This window comes from Cheilinus undulatus, linkage group 21 (genome assembly GCF_018320785.1).
Source record: "Cheilinus undulatus linkage group 21, ASM1832078v1, whole genome shotgun sequence".
Lineage (NCBI taxonomy): Eukaryota > Metazoa > Chordata > Actinopteri > Labriformes > Labridae > Cheilinus > Cheilinus undulatus.
This window is the reverse complement of record NC_054885.1, coordinates 40,228,521-40,248,172: the sequence shown is the minus strand read 5'-3', so window position 1 is coordinate 40,248,172 and position 19,652 is coordinate 40,228,521. Positions and strand designations below refer to the sequence as shown.

At 43.5% G+C, this 19,652-nt stretch overlaps 1 protein-coding gene across 2 annotated transcripts in view; it reads right to left on the bottom strand.

Moving 5' to 3' along the window:
* The window catches only part of LOC121529615 (Na(+)/H(+) exchange regulatory cofactor NHE-RF1-like), a 67,347-nt gene extending 55,041 nt beyond the window's left edge, over window positions 1-12,306 (bottom strand). The window contains exons 1-2 of one of the 2 annotated variants that reach the window (XM_041817557.1): window positions 12,073-12,306; window positions 8,713-9,364 (exon numbers count right to left, since the gene is read on the bottom strand). In XM_041817557.1, the coding sequence (XP_041673491.1) occupies window positions 8,713-9,351 (639 nt within the window). In that variant the 5' untranslated portion in view covers window positions 9,352-9,364; window positions 12,073-12,306. The remainder of the gene's footprint in view (window positions 1-8,712; window positions 9,365-12,072) is intronic. The other variant, XM_041817558.1, reaches the window with a different exon arrangement.
* Between the last annotated feature and the right edge of the window lie 7,346 nt (window positions 12,307-19,652).

Below are 19,652 nucleotides of genomic sequence, written 5' to 3'. Positions count from 1 at the left end.
GACGGAAATAATGGATTTGAACCATCTATCAATGCTGCTACCAGAGAGCTAAAGCACGCCACCACTGGACTCTAGAGCAGTAGAGACGCCTTCTCTGGAGTGACCAATCGCGCTTCTCGATCTGGCAATTTGATGGACAAGTCTTGGTTTGGCGGTTGCCAGGAGAACGGTACTTGTCTGACTGCATTGTGCCAAGTGTAAAGTTTGGTGGAGGGGGGATCATGGTGTGGGCTTGTTCTTTAGGAGTTGGGCTTGGCCCCTTAGTTCCAGTGAAAGGAACTCTGAATGCTTCAGCATACCAAGAGATTCTGGACAATTCCATGCTCCCAACTTTGTGGGAACAGTTTGGGGATGGCCCCTTCCTGTTCCAACATGACTGTGCACCAGTGCACAAAGCAAGGTCCATAAAGACATGGAGGAGAGAGTTTGGTGTGGATGAACTTGACTGGCCTGCACAGAGCCCTAACCTTAACCCCACAGAACACCTTTGGGATGAATTAGAGTGGAGACTGAGAGCCAGGCCTTCTGGTCCAACATCAGTGTGTGACCTCACAAATGTGCTTCTGGTAGAATGGTCAAAAATTCCCATAAACACACTCCTGAACCTTGTGGAAAGCCTTCCCAGAAGAGTTGAAACTGCTATAGCTGCAAAGGGTGGACAGCCGTCATATTAAACCCTATGGATTAAGACGTGCGCTCTCCTCGTGCGGTCTGATGTCTGTAATAACAGTAACATGTAGCGAGTGTTTGCTTAACGTGTCAGAGGTTGGAACACAAGCTGGGCTCAAGACGGTCTTTCATCAGACCCTGGAAGAACCAGGAAGCCTGAGACACATCTTCCCAGTAGCCATTGCAGCACTTCACACTGAGGTGTGAAAAAGACACCTTATTTTCTCTGATAGGACCAGACCTGAGGAGAAACTGCAGGGGTGCATGGGTAATAAAAGCCTCTGTGACCCCTCCTCATTGCCATACCATTGTCCTGCATGTTTCAGCAGCAGACCAAGTCCTTTTATTTGTCCATTGTCTTTCTGTGATCTTTAACATGTGTTTGGACGGAGGATTCAGGTGTGAACAACATTTAGGAATTGGAACTGATACAGGTATCGACTAAAATGAATTAGAAATACAAGTTAGATTCCTGCAAAAATCCAACACCATGCATGGCTAATAGTTTTCATGTTTCTTTGTTGATATTTCCTCGATTAAAGTAGCATATTTCACACACAGAGCAATTCAAAGACTGGACACTGCTGAGGGAAGCAGAAGTCTGAATCTAGTAGCAACAAATGCCAGTAAGAAGCATGAAGACAGCAGCGATGGACAGCAGGTAGTGAAGCTGTAGCTCTATCTGCTAAGTTCTATAAATTCATTTCTATTATTTTCCCCTCCTTCAGAGCATGCCCAACCCTAGCTACTTACATTTATCATGCTTAATATTTCTCTCGGACTTGTTCACAGCATTTAAACACTACAGGGTTATGAAGTCTATAAGAAAAATACAGTGATTGTTCTGGCGTTTACTCCTGATACTGCAAGCAGACGGCCTAATGGAGATGTGGCTGTTCGACTCACGCTGTAGCACGCAACCTAGAGGGAAGTGACGTCCAACCAAACAATCCAGCAAGCTCAGTTTAATGCCCTGACTCTCATCCAAGCAGTCTCAGACACGTGGAGCAAAAATCCTCCAAGAATGAGGCAGAACAATGATTTTATGTCCACACAAATCCAGATTTGTCAGGATGAGGAAGTTACTCTGGGACGTGAACCTGGGCTGAGAGTGTTGGAGTGTGTTTGGGTGTGTTAGACAGTGTTAGAGTGTGTATTATAGTGTGTGAGTGTGTGTTAATGAGACTGGGGGGATGCAGATCAGAGTCTGCCCTGTGTCTCTGTTACACTCAGAGCAACCTCCAGCTGTGTTTTTAACAGCGACTTGACTCTTTCTGGAATTTTCTCCTGACATCCTGTCCGGCATTCCTGCACCCCGAGCCCTGTGGCGCGGCCAATAACACACACATGAAAACACACACATAGAAACACACACTCCAGCAGCTTCAGACGACACTACAGCGTGTGTCGTCCGAAGCAGTCACGCTGACGTCCGGCCTCGAGCTTTAAAGAAACAAAAGGAGGTTCGAGAGGGAGCGACGCCTTCCTGGAAAGCCCTGGAACCTGACTGAAGGTTGCCATGGTTACGCTGATGTTGTGTAGTGTGTGTATATGTGTTGTAGTGTGAGGGCGGCGGTAGGCGAATGTGAGGTGGAGAAGAGAAGGTGTGAAAATGATCTGAGCAGCCATGAAGGTTCAAACATGGAGAGGAGAAAACATGAGCCATGTTTACACTAACAGAGCGGGGTCAAAGGTCGCTGTCTGTTTACTGGGCAGTGAGTTCTGACTCTGTCATTGTGGAGTTCAGTGACTCAGCTGTCAGCGCTCTCTGTGGCTCATCACCTCTCTGCTCTCACCTGACATGATATTTATTCCAATTATAGCAGTGATTTTAACCGTTCATGAACTGATCTGCTGCGGAGAGATTTAAGAGATTGTTTCTGATAACAGACTGTTGAAATAAATCTGACATGTGAACTGTAATAGCTGGAGCATTTCCTGTTTTTGCAGCAGAAAGCTGAAACCTCACTCCTTTTGGCTCTGAAATGTTGCCTGAGCAATATTTGTGTAATTCTGACAACCTGCAGGAGTCTGTCTGCCATTTTGGTGGATTTAATTCCTTCCTAACAGACGTAGTGTTTCTGACCAACCTAACACTAAAGTCCATTATCCTCCTGAGAGCTGGGCTTTGGTATGGAAACTGTATTTTGATGCTTCATCCTTCATTCCCTGTCGACAGAATATTAAAACATCAGCCTCGTCATTGATCAGGAATTTCTTGGAAATTTTACTTTACAAAAATCACACAAATTACTGAAAACTGATGTGAAATTCTTAAGCATATTTTTAAACTATTACATAAAAAATAGCCTTTCATTTCTTCATATAATCCTCAAATCTTTCAGTGAAACTTTCTCATAAATCCTAATCATTCTATTAAAAATTTACCCCCAAAAGGTCATGTAATTTCCCCGAATATAAGTACAAATAACCCCTCAAATTTATTAGCAAATAAAAAAAACACAAATAAATTCCTTAAAATTCATTGAAAATGATGGAAACGTTCAAAAATCCCTAAAATTTCCATAAAATGAAAAAAATAAAATAAAAAAATTCAAAAGAAAATCCCTACCTTCACAAAAATTAGAAAATTAATTTTTTATGGAGTCCCATGAAAATGCCAAAAAATCCAAATCATATTCATTAAACCAGGGGTTCTCAATCATTTCAGCCCGTGACCCCCAAAATAAAGGTGCCAGAGACCGGGGACCCCCGCTGTACCTGAAGATGGTACATGTACATTCTAGAAAAGTCATGTGGAGACAAGGCCGCACATGAGGGGGATAAAAGGGAGAGCTTTCTGGGGCCCAGCCAAACTGGGGACCAGCAAAATCATGGTCCATTGTAAAGTTAAGCTGTGGTAACAAACACTCTTACCAGAGAAACACATTTTAATTTCATTTGTGTAGGAAGTAGCCCTCTTAAAAATGCAAATCCTTTTGTTAAAAACAGAATTAAAATACGTTAAAAATAGCTAAAATGGGTTAATAATGGCAAAAATGGTGGGAAAGGAGGTGAAATTGGATTTTAAAAGTAGCAGAAATGGGTTAGGAATGCCAAAAATTAGATAAAAGTGGCAAAAAGGGATATTAAGTGGTAAAAGGGGATTCAAAAGTGGCTGAAATGGCATTAAAGTGTCAACAATAGGTGGAAATTTGGTGAAATGGGGTGAAAATAGTTGAGGCAGAAAAGGTCATAAACTGGCAAAGACGGGCATACCAGATTGTGAGATGTGGCTTAGAAAGTGGTTAAAGGAGTTAATAGTGGCAATAATGTGTCAACAGAGCCAACAATAGGCAGAGAGCTGCAAGAGTTGGTTTAAAAGTGGCAAAAACAGGCAGAGAAAGTGTTGGAAAGGGTTTAAAGTGGACAAAAAAATGGGTTTTAAGTGGCAAAAATGTGTGTTAGGTTGGCAAAATTGGTGGGAAAAAGTGCTAAAAATGGGTTAAAATATGGCAAAATTGGTGTAAAGGGGCAACAGTGTAATTTTAAAAACTTCTCTTAGTATTAGGCATCTGGTGACCCCCTCTCAGTGTCTCACAACCCCCAGTGGGCTCCTGACTCCAATGTTGAGAACCCCTGCACTAAACTACCATGAAAATAGCCAATAATTGAGCATTTATCTTTTTTTATCTGTTTTTCTGACTTTGCTGTCACCTCTTAGTATCAAAGAGCAGAAAGGAGAGATCTTCTGTCTGTCCTAGCTAGAAAAAAGATTTGTGCTACTTTATTAAATAAGACTTGGCATAACAGAACACATAACAGATGTCATTCTGTATTTAAGACAAACAAAATCAGCAGCTTTCAGAAGTCTCCAGTCGCTGAGAGTTTAATGCACATAGCTAACAGGCCTAAATATGAGTCTTCTTCATCTCTGAATAAAGCGTCCTGTGTCTGCACGAGGCTAACAACATCTACATCCTAACGACCTTAAAGTCCAGTCATACAGTCCAGTCTCTGGATGTAACCGACTTAATCTGTAGAACACCAGCACATAAAATCAAGCAGTCCTGCATGTCTGGCTGCTTAAAATGAGTGTTTTTAACATTTGTGGCACGAATGTTTGTAAGATTTATTTCCAGCTGTAAAAGGAAGTTAAACCAGAATGAAAGAAGAATAACTCTGTTGAAAAGACGACCTTAGAATAAATTCAAGGATGAAAATGCTGCAATAGTTTGACTCAGATCTGAGTTTTTTTTTAATATAACTTTGTTGTCTTTGTAATTAGTCGCTGCCTTAAAGAGTTGTTTTATGTGGCAGAGTCATTGGTAGAGATTTCCAACCACAGGACAATTTGGGTTAGTTTACATCTGAAGAAGAAGAAGAAACCATGACCCAAGAAGAGATCACATCCTGGTCTTTTGTGCTTCTCTCTCTGTCTTTGTATTTGCTGCTTTCTCTGCTTCTATCTTTGCATGTCTGCTTTGCTTTTCCTTTTTGCTTCTTTCTTTTGCTTATTTGCGTTGCATGTCCTTTGGTTTGACTTTCTCTCTGGTTTTTGTTCTTGTTGCAGGTTTCTCTGCATGTTTTTTGTTTGTTCCTCTGCTTGTTTCTTCACTTGTTTCTCTGTCCGTCTCTGACTCTCTCTCTCCTCCTTCGGTTGGCGAGGGCGATCAGAGCTGGACGCAGACACAAACAGCCTCAGGGGTAAACACGCAGGAGGGCACAGATGTTCCAGACCGGACTGACCTTCTCCTCTCCTCTCCTCTCCTCTCCTCTCCTCTCCTCTCCTCTCCTCTCCTCTCCTCCCCTTCCCTCCTCCTCTCCTCTCCTCTCCTCCCCTTCACTCCTCCTCTCCTCTCCTCTCCTCTCCTCTCCTCTCCTCTCCTCTCCTCTCCTCTCCTCTCCTCTCCTCTCCTCCCCTTCCCGCCTCCTCTCCTCTCCTCTCCTCCCCTTCCCTCCTCCTCTCCTCTCCTCTCCTCTCCTCTCCTCTCCTCTCCTCTCCTCTCCTCCCCTTCCCTCCTCCTCTCCTCTCCTCTCCTCTCCTCTCCTCTCCGTCTCATGAACGCTGATCCTGAAAATACACACTCTAAAACACACAAACACTCTCACAGTGCGGCTAACACAAACACACCAACAAGTGGCTTCTGCGGAGCGACAACACTCTCATCAAAGGTTGAAAAACTTTATTTAGCGTGACTCTTTTGTGGACATAAAACCAAACCAACAGCTATTTCCTGTTGTTTGTTGTGGGGCGTTTGTGATGTCACATATTTGTCTCATGGTTGTGTTTTAAACTCTTTTGTCTGTGGACTTTGTGTTCACCATCCTCGCTATTTTTCATTTTGTGAAGTTTACATGCACTCAATCTGACTCTTTCCTGGAGTTTATGTGAAAATTGTAAATGATTTGCATCAATTTCAGCAGCTTTCCCTCCATTGTCAACTCTTATTTTGCAGTTTGAACATTATAAAAACATCTATACTAAAAGTCTGAAGGGTTTTCTCTGTATCATAACATTTCTGCCCTCTTTTCTCACACCTTAATTTTCTCTCTTTCTGTCATTTTCTTCATGCAGTGCTGCACACTGGAGTGCTGTAGTGCATGCTGTCTCTTTCTGTTTAATAGTTTCTTCATGTATCTAAATATTTTTGGTTTCAATGTGTCAAAAAAATTGTGAAACATGTCCAAAAGTCCACAATTTCTTCCTGAAGGTTTTGGCAAAGATTGATGGTTTACTGTGATAGAACAGAAGAATGTTTGAAGCCTGGATTAATGACGCATATGTACAGATTTTTAATGTAGTTGTCAATAAATATAAAAGTCAATGAATTATGGCGTGACTGCTGCGGCTGTGCTATGGTAAAATCCACCATAAAACCTCAGTATTGTGCAGTATTCTGTCAGTAATCAGGCTTCATTAAGTGAGCATCCTCCTCTCCCACTCTGACAATAATTAACATCCACAGAACTCCAGCTGCCTCTGACCTTTCACTCTGACTTCCTTTTCCACCTTTTTACACATAAAATCACTGAACTTACGTAACGTTCCAGCCTCGTTGCATCACAGTGAAAACAGAGGAAAGAGTTCCTCTTTGGGACACGGCCCGACTTGTTATAATCGCCCTCTCTGAGAGGGCAAAGTTTGCTTCTTGATCCCAGAGCTGCTGCAGGTTGTTTGTCCTCTCTCAGCTGATCCTGCCCACATGTTCTGCACACAGCTGCATGTGTGGGAGCAGCTGCAGAGGGATCGCTGTGCTACAGGCAGAGCACCTGTTCTTTCTAGAAAGCTCTCTCACTCATGCATGCATGCTGCAGGTTTTTCATGAGAGCTGCATGTGAATTAGAGTTATCATTATCAGATAGAGATGCACTGATACCAAGTACTAACATGTGGGTACTTAGAGACATCATCACATGAGAAAACCAACGGACCAAACAAGCACAACACTTTCTGATATCGACATTGCAGCTCAGTAAATCACCCAGCACTGAGCAAACTCCTGCAAAATGTCTGAATCACACGACTGCTTTGGTAACGTTCGGGTTGAAGACAGAGCTGGAAAAGCAAACAGGAAGTCCTCTCTGTTCACCGAGCACCGAGGAAAGGCAGAACTTAAAACACTTGAACAGCTGTCTACCCAGGAGTGTTCACTATCAGTGGAGCCACTCCTGCTTTAGCCGGCCAGGAGAAGAACAAAATCATGGTGGTTCTTTGCTCTCCTTTAAAGGGATACTTCAACATTTTGGTAAATTCGCCCACTGCCATACTCCCTATAGTCTTACTAATAGGTTCATTACCTTTAGTTGTCGGTGCAAGCTATTTTTAGATCGGCAGTGCCAATTTAGGAGCTGCTCTGCCAACGCAATGGATTCTTACGGTATTCTGGCTTTCCCTCATCAAACTCATCAAATACACAATCCAGCAACTCCAAAACGCTCTGGTGGACAAGTTGTGACCTGCACATTCACCGCGCTATGAAATAGTAATTATGTAACATTACGACACATGACACACACACACATGAAGCAAATACTCGTTACTATTTCTTGAGTAAACCACTGGGCGGAGTGACACAGTGCAGCAGCCATGTCTGGAGTGCAGTTACGGCTTTGCATTTAACTTTAAAACATCTCCGTCTCGTCATGTTCCATGATTATTTCATAGCGTGGTGAATGTGCAGGTCACAACTTGTCCACCAGAGCGTTTTGGAGTTGTTGGATTGTGCATTTGATGAGTTTGATGAGGGAAAGCTGGAATACCATAAGAATCCACTGCATTGGCAGTGCAGCTCCTAACTCGGCAGCGGTGATCTAAAAATAGCTTGCACCAACAACTAAAGGTAACGAACCTATTAGTAAGATTATAGGGATTATAGCAATGGGTGAATTTGCCAAAATGTTGAAGTATCTCTTTAATAAAGAAATGTCCAGTTCTGCTGCTACAGCTGCATGCACGCTGCCACCATTGTTTACAGGATTGCAGTCACTTCAACTAACCACACCTGCAAGTACTGCCTCTTTCTTCTCAAAGGATGCTGATTGGTCCGATCATTCTCTGACCAGGCAACAGAGAATCAGCTTGAAGATTTGCAGGATGGATCCGCCTGATGACAGACAAGGAATCTGGACATCTTTGCAAAATAATCCAGCCTCAACCACCTGCTCCAATACTGGGCTTAAAGCTTAACAACATGCTGTAACACCAAATCAAGTATGGTGTCTGAATGATTTCTGGGCCTGGCAATGGCAATGTTTTAAACTGAATATGATGCAAGGAAAAATCTGATTACATCAACACCTGTTTTTTTAAGTACCACAGCATCCAGTAAAAGGTGAAGCATTGTTTTCAGAGAACTCCAAAATGTCTAAAATGAACAAAAACATTGGCAACGATTCATGTGGACATCCTGCTAATGTTACTGTGACACTGAGTCTGTTTGCTGCAGTTTTAGATAAATTCATCGTCCCTTTACAACTGTAGTCTGAGATTATAATCCACTCTTAGACCAGCAGAGATTGTTCAGATTAAAGACTCATGGTACTGAAAAGGACCAAGCATGAACTTATAAAGAAACAGAGGAGGAGAAACTTTGGACTCACCTTCTCAGACTCGATGCTCAGTTTTTTCTCCACGTGTTCGTGAATTCCTCCGTTAGTCTCCGGGATTGGTGTGGGCTCTCTGGGTGCCTCCTCCCTCTCCTCCTCCTCCTCTTCTCTCACCTCCTCCACCATCTCCTCCACTATCTCCTCCTCCTCCTCCTCCTCATGTTTCTTCTCCACCCCCTCGTCGTCTATCTCTGTCCCGTTCACCTCCACCTCCTCCACCACCACCTCCCCCTCTCCCTCCTCCAACATCTCCTCCACCATCTCCTCCTCCTCGTCATCATCCAGCGGTAATGGGATTCCTTCTGTGACATGCTCCTTCAGACACTTCATGTTGTGTTTCTTCAGCAGCTGCTCCGTGTCCGGGTCCACCACAATCAGCTCCAGCTGGCCCATGGTGGCTCTGATCCGGGACACCACCTGCTGGTGGCTCTCTTGCTCCACGTCCTGCCCGTTCACGAACACGAGGCGGTCCCCCGCACGCAGCCCCGAGCTCTCCGCGGGGCTGTCAGGCTCCACCAACCGGATGAACTGGCCGGTTTTACCTTTCTCTCCGTGCAGGTGGAAGCCGTAGCCGTTATCGCCCTTCTCCAGCATGCAGAGCCGGGGGCGTAGCTGCTGCCTCTTACTCGGCATGTTCTCCTTCGACCTAGGGATGGATGAGAGGAAAGATGAGAGCTGGTCAGGACAAGGGGAACAAAAACCATATCTATATTTTATTTTATCTCTAAAGGAATAATTAACCCTAGCTTTATCATGTTTTATTTTGCATTGTCGACTGTTTTTGCTGCATTGGCAGCTCTAACTGTCCAAACCATTTTTCCTTAAGGGGACAAAAAAGTGCCTCCTATCCCATCGTATGGTATCATATTTCATTTAGATTCTAAACAAGTCCATATTGCCAGTTAAAATTAGTTGTCCCCAGTGTGTTTTACAGTGAATCAATCAAGTCAAAAAAAGAAGTTGCACTGCAAAACTACCAACTTCCTCTGGCAAATACTCAGTTTAACACTGTTATACAAGTATGCAGGAGTGCATGTACAAAATGACTCACTGACATCCACTGATCCCCAGTTAGAGTAAGAGCGTTTTCACTTTTTCTGTCCATGTGTAAATAACTATTAGGCTGACATCTTAGCAGCTTGTTATTGGTTATTCACCATAAGTAGCCCCGCCCACTCAACCCACTTCTGATGCAACTACCTCATGACGTCTGCTCTAGCATCTTTGCCTCCAGTTATCGGGACATCAGAACAAGTAGTTACTTAGGTAATAATGCTGATGGAAAACTTTATTCAAATTAAATACTCCTAAGTCCAAAACACACCAGTTCCAGACCGTCCTGCCATATAGCGCCTCAGTTGCCTTCCCTAGCACACACCGATTGCAGGGCATCAGGGGTAAAACCAGCCTGATACCAGAGCTGGGAGCCTGCTTGTGGCTCGCCTCACTGCCTCACCGGGTTACCAGGAGCTGAAGTCTCCCACTTATTCTACATCTCAAACCAGAGCTGGTGCTGCATTTATTTCTGAGCTCTCAAACAGAGCTGCTACTGCAGCAGCCAAGACTGGGTTGCGCGGTTGTTTCAGGCTTTAATTCTGTTTTCCTAAATTTTGCCCAAAGTAACATCTAAAAAACTCCTAGCTTACACGGCGTCCTGTGATTCAGGCTGTTGCCATGGCGATTTCAGTTTAGTTTTTATTAGTTTTGACTGCTGGTTTGTTAGTTTAGTTTAGTTTTTATTTTGCAAAAATGCTTCGTTTCAGTTTAGTTTTATTAGTTTTAGTTTTCTACGGATAGATGTCAGGGCTGAGAGAGCGTCAGACATTTTTAAAAACATATTCTAAAAGGCTACTCTTCGCCTATCATTAATTTACTTAATGATGATGTTTGAATACAACTCCAGAGATTAAACTACCACTGTCTAAACCAATCAGATCAGGCCATTTCACTGTCCCCAGACTGGTGTAGGTGCCAGTCAGTCTGGTTGTGTCAAAGAATAAAACTAAGGAGATTTTGACTCTGTTTTATTTTATTTTAGTTAGTTTTGTAATCACACTATACAGTTTTATTTTTATTTTTATTGGTAAGGCTTAGTGTTTATTTAGTTTCAATTAACTAGAATGATATTTGAATTTTGACCTTCACCAAGGAGGTCATGTGATCGGCAGGGTTAGTTAGTTAGTTTGTTTGTTAGCAACAGAACTCAAGAAGTTATGGATGGATTTTGATGAAATTTTCAGGAAATGTCAGAAATGGCATAAGGAAGAACTGATTAGATTTTGGGAGTGATCCAGATCACAGTCTAAGTCCAGGAGTTTTTTAAAGGATTCTGTACTATTGGGAGGTAGGGCTAATGGCGGAGGTCTGCGCTCTCTGAATGCTTTTCTTGAGTTTCGGTTATTTAGTTAGTTTTAGTTAACTATAACAACCTTGGTGAGTACCAGCCCTGAGTTCTAATGGCACATAAGGTGAATATTTTTATTTTGAAATATGTGCTGTCTCAAGTAAAAGGTTCCTGTTTGAATAAAACCTGCTTTGGTTTTTAAAGAAAAAAACTTTTTTAGATCAAAGTGACATCAACCACTAAGCTATGAAAAAAGAACTTGTTCCAGATTAATAATCTATCAGAATAAAGGGTTAATGTTTGAGCTAGAAGGTGATGACCCCTGACTTGTCCACGGAGCGGTCTGTGAGATTTTAAACTGAAATTATACATTAACAGGAGCATTAGCGTCCTTATTTAACAGCACTGTGAGAGCAGGAAGAAGCTGCAGAGTAGTATCAAATGTAATGCTTAATAAGCCTACTAACTACAGTATATCCTCCTGATTAACGCATTAACGCAGACAGCCTGAGACGCTGGTATAAATCAGGTGATGCTGACACCTGTTTGAATCCACAGCCATTAAAATAAAAGTCCTAAAAGCCAATGCTGGGCAGTTTTTCATCCATTCTGATGACGGGGGGAATCAACAAGTACAGAAATATGTTGGCAGCGTGAGAAAATGCGATTAGAGCTGGAACCCACGCTGCAGACGTCGCCAGTGTTCAGTTTGAGTTTAGCTGCAACTTTGGACGATCAGAATAAACCGCCAACACTGTGTGAGAGACTCCTATCTGCTTATCAATACTAACAGTAAAGGTTTAAATGCTTCTTAATGAAATAATGAAAAGAATCATTCAGCGTTAACGTAACAAATAGACGATCTTTGCTGAACCACATGACTGTAAACATCTTCATGCTGAACATTAACCGGACTGTTCTGTCTTAAACCATCAAACTAAACTGGTGAAGCCTCCAGCTCGCTCCTCTGTGTCTCTGTGAGTAGAAAAGTGTGTAAATGTGGCTCAGACCTGCTCAGGATGCTGCAGAGGAGAGGAGAGACTGGGAGAGCTCTAAAACCAGAACCAGAACCGGAACCAACCTCCGTCCGTCACAGTCTCTGCGCTCCTCTTTAACGGGCTCCGGTCGCTGGATCGTCCCGGTGCTGTGGGCTGCAGGGTGCCGACCCTCTCTGATCCGGACTTTCTCCGGATCTCTGCTCGACAGAAAGTAGACAGGCACTCAGGAAGAGGGAGGTGCGTTCACGGACCTGCCCAGCTGGCTGCCTCACAGGGATCAGGGAGGGCTGAGGAGGAGGAGGAGGAACCACGAGGAGGAGAAACAACCGGGACTGTCCGGGGATTTAACGGCAATATTTCACTTCATTAGTGCCTGAACCTTTGAGATTACAGCCATTTTAAACTATTCTTTCTGTCCTTTCTCTAAAATAAATCTCCTCTCAGATTTGGAGATGTGTTTTTCAGGCCTGCTGATAGAAATGTGATATTTTAGCGGGTCTTTGCAGCAACTTGGAAAAGTTGCTCCACAGCGCCCCCTTGAAATGTTGAAATTTGAAAGTTCAGCCCTCCAGAGGTGTAACCTACATCAGGGATGGACTAACCTGACATGCCACATGGAAAACCTTCAATACTGAGTGTTTGGGGAAGGGCAGAGGCTTGGAGAAAACCTTGGTGTGTGATTGGATGAATGTTCTGTCACATATTTACGGGCCAATCAGAGCAGCAAAACACGTGACGTAGCCGCGACCGCGGTGTGCGTGCGCAGCTACCGAGGAATAACGTGAACAATGGCGACTACAGACATGTCAGTCCACAACTTTTGTGGTTTTTGAGAAGAAAACAGCTCACTGCGGTTCTTTGTTCTTTTGACGAAGAAATGTCGTCAAGTCCTGATAAACCTGGCGCTTTAGCAGCATCCACACTGATCTCTTCCTCCATGACTGCACCGGCCTCTTGTTGCTGCTTTTACGACACGACTCCGCCGCTCCTAAAAGTACTGCCCCTCGACGCTGATCGGCCCTGTCTAGTGCTGTCAAACGATTACATTTTTAATCAGATTAATCACAGGGTTGCTGTAGATTAATTTCGATTAATCATGATTAAATATCATTCATTTTTAATCTATTTTAATCGCGTTTCATTTTGCAGAAGCAAGCAGACTCAAGAAAGAAGGGAATATATGCCAGGGCTATTCAACGGGGCCAAATTTTGAAATCGAGAAATGTAGCCGGGCCGGACATGTTTGGCACCCAGCAGCTGGTGATGTCAAATTTCGAAACAATACAGATCAATTTGATGAAAATATTCACTTCTATTCATAGTCTCTCTTTTAAATTTGGCGTTCTGTGAGGGTGGTTTGTCGCAAGCTTGGCGATGCGTTAGCCAAAGTGCTAGCAGAATCCCTGAATGTATGCTTCGCGTTAGTGTGGCATTTTAAGCTGGAAACGCTTTGGTGAAAAGAAAACTCCTTCCTGCAGATGTGCATAATACTTTATGTTGATGAACTGTTCCGTCTGGTTTCCTTTTTTGTACTCAAATTTCTGGGTTAATTGTTTAATTTTTAATCAGATTAATCACGATGATGGATTAATCCGCATTAAGGCCTAGTCCTGTCACTTTCTACCCGGGCCCAAACGGTTTGAAGATAGACTCACCAGTGAGAAACACGGAAACGGGCAGATCCGTCTGCTTTTCAAGGTTATAAAAGTCATTCAAAAAAGAAACTGGACCAAACCAAAGACATGGTGTAGGAGTGGAGGGTGGCCAGAAAGACACTGGCCAAAATCATGTGGGTCCAGGTGATCGAGGGGGTTCCACAAATGTCAAAGTCCTTCAATTCATATAAGAAAAAAACATCCAAAGAGCCTGGACCTGGATCAGTCCACGAGCGCCGCTGGTTGGAGGAACACCACACTCTCTAGTGTCCCCTCCTTTTCATTGGAAATAAACTCTGTCAGGACTGTTTTATTAAACTGTGTAAAAATAGGACAGATTTAATTTTGAGTAAAATCCTGATGAGGGTCTGTGAAGACCAGAAAAGTGGCACTGACTACATGGAGAGTGGTTTACACCCTTACAGAGTCATGTTAAACTCGTGGACTCATGTAGGCTGTGCTGTTGAGTCACTGATGTCCTCGTGGTCTGGTGGGCAGCAGTGGCTGTCCCAGGATGTCTGAGGGTCAGGGGTGAACAACCTGCTGTATGTGGTGGAGCAGCAGCTCACAGTCTGCATACATTCTTAGTGAAATAGAAACCTCAGTTTAAAATCAATGTTTTTCACCTCTACTGTAGCTCTGCATCCTAACAAATGATGTATCCATGACTGGAGCTGTCTAGAGGCTTCTTCATCAGACTTTGGCCCCTGATTGGACGCCCTAAAAGAGGCTTTTTTGTTTATCCTGAGAGGACACTTAGTCAAATCCTGCCCAGTTATATGGCACCCTGAAGGGCACTTTAATAGATTTACCTCCTAAAAGGGCATCCAGGTGGGCTCTCTTGCTTTGTTTCTTCAAACATCCTCGCCCCCTGCCGCCCGTCTCAGTCCCCCAGTGGTGGGCAGTGAGAGCCAGCATGGAGGGGACGACTCTGGGGTGCTGGAGATCACTGTCCATCCCTCTGGAGGCGTCATGGGATGGGCTAAATAAACCACATTTAAAGGACGGTTCCTCCTTGACAACCTTGGTGAAGTGGTGGATTTTTGCTGCCTGTCAGTCTGCAAAGTTTGCCTGTGGGGGTCAAAGGTCAGGGGCTAATTTGCTGGGTCATGCTTCCTGTAGGGCACAGGTGTTTTACTTCAAATCATCATGACTATAGACCCGCAGAAACCCTCTGGACCAGTCACGAAAACCACATGGTGTAGTAAAGGCTGAGGATGGATGACCCACTTTACTCTGCCTCTGATTGGTCAGTGCTTATCATTGCATTCATTGGTTGGTTGGTTAAGAATATCAGGATAACCAAATCATCCCTGGGATGTCTAAAATAAAAATGGAGCCTGCAGGACCACGTTCTACCAGTTTTCTTCCTTCATTTTCTCAGAGTGATTCTTACCTGAAAGCTGCAGACGTTGAGTTTCACTGTGCAAATAGAAAATGCCTCTTTCATTTAAGGTTGAATAAATATGACTGAGGGCTGTTCATCGTTCACTGAAACAAGAATATTTCCACCTCTGCAGGCTCCGCCACACTGCTGCATAACTCCAACAGGAAGTGAGCCATTTTAATCCTAATTCACACCAACAGTCACACTATTGGTAGTTTTGGTTTTCTACAGCAGCCCTAAGCAGACATTCTCAGCCTGCATTTACTCTACTTTCCTCCTGCTTCCATCATAACAGATGAGTTTAGGTAGTTATCTCAACATCTCAGCTCTTTAATTCCTCAATATTTGAGAAATCTGTTGACAAATATGTAAAAATCTTGAGGAAACAACAGAAACGTGCCCATTATACATGGAAAAAAGTCAAATTTACTGCACAAATGTCTGCTGAGGGCTTCTGTAGTCCACCATGACTGAATGAAATGAATAAAAAATGATAGCTGTGCACATTTTCCCCTTTATAAAACACACTAATGCACAGTTTGAACTTTACAAACACATTTAATACCTCAAAGATTTTTTTTACATCACTTTTATACACTTTTGTTCTCTTTTTGACGTATTTTATTGAGTTCTGCCATACTAAAGATGAGTATTAACATCTGTTCTGCTTGAATTGTCCCCATTCACACTCCTCTGATAGAATAAAATAGACTCTGACATGAACACGGTCTCGGTGTCACTCTGGACTGTTTTTAGAGAGTAAACAGAGACGCTGCTGCCACACAGTGGCTCATTAACCTCATTACACCCTTCACTCTGACACCCACCCGACACTCACACAGACAGGACACACTTCAATAAAACATCACGCTACAAAATAGATTCTATGTACATAATATGATTACAAAGCACGTTTCCATGGCACTTTGTGATCATGTGACGCCTCAGCAGAGGGACGGAAGTGACAGACATTCAGAATGACCATGGAAACACGAGGCGGCGTGTGAACAAATACAGCTCTGGTACGATAACAACATCCATCAGAGAAAAGAGACGACAGTGAGAGTGATGCATGCTGGGAAACCTCTAACCTGGGGTTCTCAACTGGTCTGTCCTCAGGACCACAGAACGCTTCTGTAAGGAGGAACGTGACCCAAATTTATGAAACATTTCCCGCTACCACGTGTGTTTAATGAAAATGTTCAACCCTGGACAAGCACGATTAACAAAGAGACGGATAGAAGCTCATCATGGCAGAAGCTCTGAGAGGAGACAGACATCTGGTTTGACTGTTTCCTGTGATAATATCTGAGACCACAGGCTGCACGACGGTGCAGGGGTTAGCTCACATCAGGAGGGTTCCTGGTGTTCAGACAAGGCCGCCCATAAGGGGGGATAAAGACGCTTTCTGGGGCTCAGCCAAACTGGCGGCCCATGGAGGTCAGCAAAACCACGGTCCACTGTAAAGTTAAGCTGTGAAAAACATATTTTATATTTGACCTGATTAATAACCACTCTGATGAAAGAAACAAACTTTGATAAGAAACTAATTGTATAATAATGGCAAAAAAGGTGGAAAAGGTGATGAAATTAGATTTTTGAAGAACATAAATGTGTGAAAGGTGGTGGAAATTGGGTAAAAGAGGCAAAAATGGGCACAAAGAGTGGTAAAAGGGGATTAGAAAGTGGCTGAAATGGCTTTTCATTGCTAAAAATGGTGGTGGAAATTAGGTGAACTGAAATGAAAAATCGATATGAACTGGCAAAAATTGGTTAACTGTGGTTAAAATGGGCTAAAAGGAGTGCAAGAAGTGGTTGATAGAGGCAACAATAGGCAGAAAGTGGCAAGAACTGGTTCAGAAGTGGCAAAAACAGGATGAAAAGGGTTTAAAATGGACAAAAATGCGTGTTAGGTGGCAAAAATGTGCTAAAATTAGCTCAATTTGTTTTTAAAGTGAATAAAAAAATGATTCACATTTGGTCAAATTGGTGTAAAGTGGCAACAGTGTAATTCAAAAAATTAAGTGTCTCATGACCCCCAAGGGGGTCCGGACCCCAAGGTTGAGAACCACTGCTCTAGCTCAAAAATGAGAAATGATCATAGGAGAACATTGCTATCCCAAGATAACTCAAAGAAACTGCAAACTTGAGAAAACACCCAGAATTGGCTCATTATGGAGTAAGTTAACGTATTCAGGTGTGCGGTACTCTGCAGAACTTTGAGGCATGTTTGGACCAAAACTGAAGTTGAGGCATAGACGTGGCCAGAAATCTGCCTGAGGGCAGGAGAGATGGTTGATATGGGGGCACGGGGAAATAATCTGTTGAAAAGATGGATGTGGCGAGTAAGCATGACCTAAGGTACCACCTGGACAGATAGAAGGGTTGTCATGAGCCCCCATGATGCTTTGGATGTCCCAAGGCCCTAAAAGCTATCAGTGACGTCTGGGTGTATTACCAGTGAAGAAAAGGCCTGGACAAGCCATCGAGCTTGACCTTGGCTTCCAAGCAACTCAAATGTGTGTGTTGAGTTTGACCCTCCATGGACCCCTCAATGATCTGGGTCCCAGACAGCTGCACCATTTTCCACCTTTATAGACCTTAACCACAGGAGCAACGCCACTAGACTGCTCTTATCTAGAAGTCAGCTTGAGCAACACTTTCATGGCAGATCACGCCTCTCATGGCGGGATCAGTCTACACAGTTTTATCGTCTTTTCAATGGCACCATGTCAGACCACGTGACAAAGATCTTGTTCTGTCCCGGCTGACTCCTGACCGCTCAGTGTGTGCTGTCATCAGCTGTCTTTGCAGGCTTTACATTTGACCACTGTTTTGCTAAAGCCTGGCATACACTGTGACATTTCTCAGTCAATCCAGACAGGAATTCTGAGTTGCATGCTGGAAGTTGGCGTGACCGTGCATCGCGTTGTCATGCAGGGGGAAATGGCAGCCGACTGCAGCCCGACCAGCTACTCCTGACTGGTCAGATGGATTTCTGGCATGTTTGATATTTTGGTTGTACGACACTCCAACAGTGAAAGAAGGACCACGAGCACAATCCTCAACTTTGGGACAGTTCTTTTTCTCTGAAAACTGTTGGACAGCATCTGAAATCCCCATGACAGAAGCAGGAATGCCTGTTTGACTATCATAAAGGAAATATAAAAGCAGGAAACAGGCCTACCTGCAGAGCTCTGTGAACATTTGTTATTATTTAGCTGCTAGTTGTGTTTGCAGGCGATGCTTGTATGAGATACTGAGATGGAGAAAGGGGTTTTGTAGCTTTTAAAGTGTAAAAATGGGACAATAAATATTTAAACCTCTATATGTGAGACTTTTTAAAATGAAACTCCTCTGATATTTATCACAGTCCATCCCAGCTTCACTTGTGTGTTGTAAAGTCTCACCGTGTGAGCTGACATTAAACCCCGGCTGTCAAGAAGTTTATGGTAGACAAGCACAGTGGGAACCTTCTGACGAGCTTCACCGCCTCCAACGCTCTCAAAGACGCTGCTAACCCAGAAACACAGTTAAAGGCGCACAATCACGACCCACTATAACCACCTCAGAGACCTGTTTTTGGTCCCGATCCACCAGTTGAGAACCACAGCTCTAACCAAAGGTAAAGAACCAAACATCATGATCTCTCTGTGGAACTGTGATGTGATGGAGGCGTCTCTGACGCACAGACGGACACTCACATGGCGGGCGGCGCCCTCAAACGTCGTTTTTATTCTAACAGCAGTACAGAAGTGAACAGATGGGTCGTTGAGCTACAATCGGACTGAAGTCTTCACCTCTCAAACACTCAGAGAAAAAAAGAGTGATGACATCTGTAAGGCCTAAAAGATCCAGCTAACTGAGGAGAGAATAAACAGAGCTGAGTGTAAAAATGCTATATCCACACCAGCAGTCACATTTATGCTTTCATTAAATACCTTCAGTGAGTCAAACCTGAGAACTCCTCAGGACTGTGAAGGGTTAAAGTTTAGAGAATTCATCTGATATCTGACCTGTTACTGTTTCTGCAGAGCTGAGAGGGAACGCTGACTTTGCTGTTTTCACACATGCACAAAAAACAGACCCAAATTTACAGAGTAGAGCCATGGACAGTAGAAAACAACAAATGAAGCCTGGAGGATGTCAGCTTTTTATTACTGAGGAAGGCTTTTAAATCCAGTTCTGTTTTCAGAGGCCAGAGGGTGCTAAAAATCAAGTTAGAAATGGGACTGAGTTTTGGTTTGATAAGTTACATCGACTTTCACACAACTATTTAAGGTGGAAAAGTTGCTCTGCTCTTGCTTAAATGTAAAGGCAGAAAACTGGCATCATTGTGTTAGGTTGTCTCCACCCACTATCTCAGACTGGAGAAGGTCAGCTCCTCTTTTTCCTCCCTTTAATTTTGCAAGGATTGTCCAGATCCCACGTCTGTCATCAGACAGATCCATCTTGCAAAGCTGAAACACTTTTCCCTGTCAAGAATTAGCCGACCAATCAGCAACATTTAGGAGAAAGAGGCGTCGGCTAATGGCGTGGTTTGGTTAGAG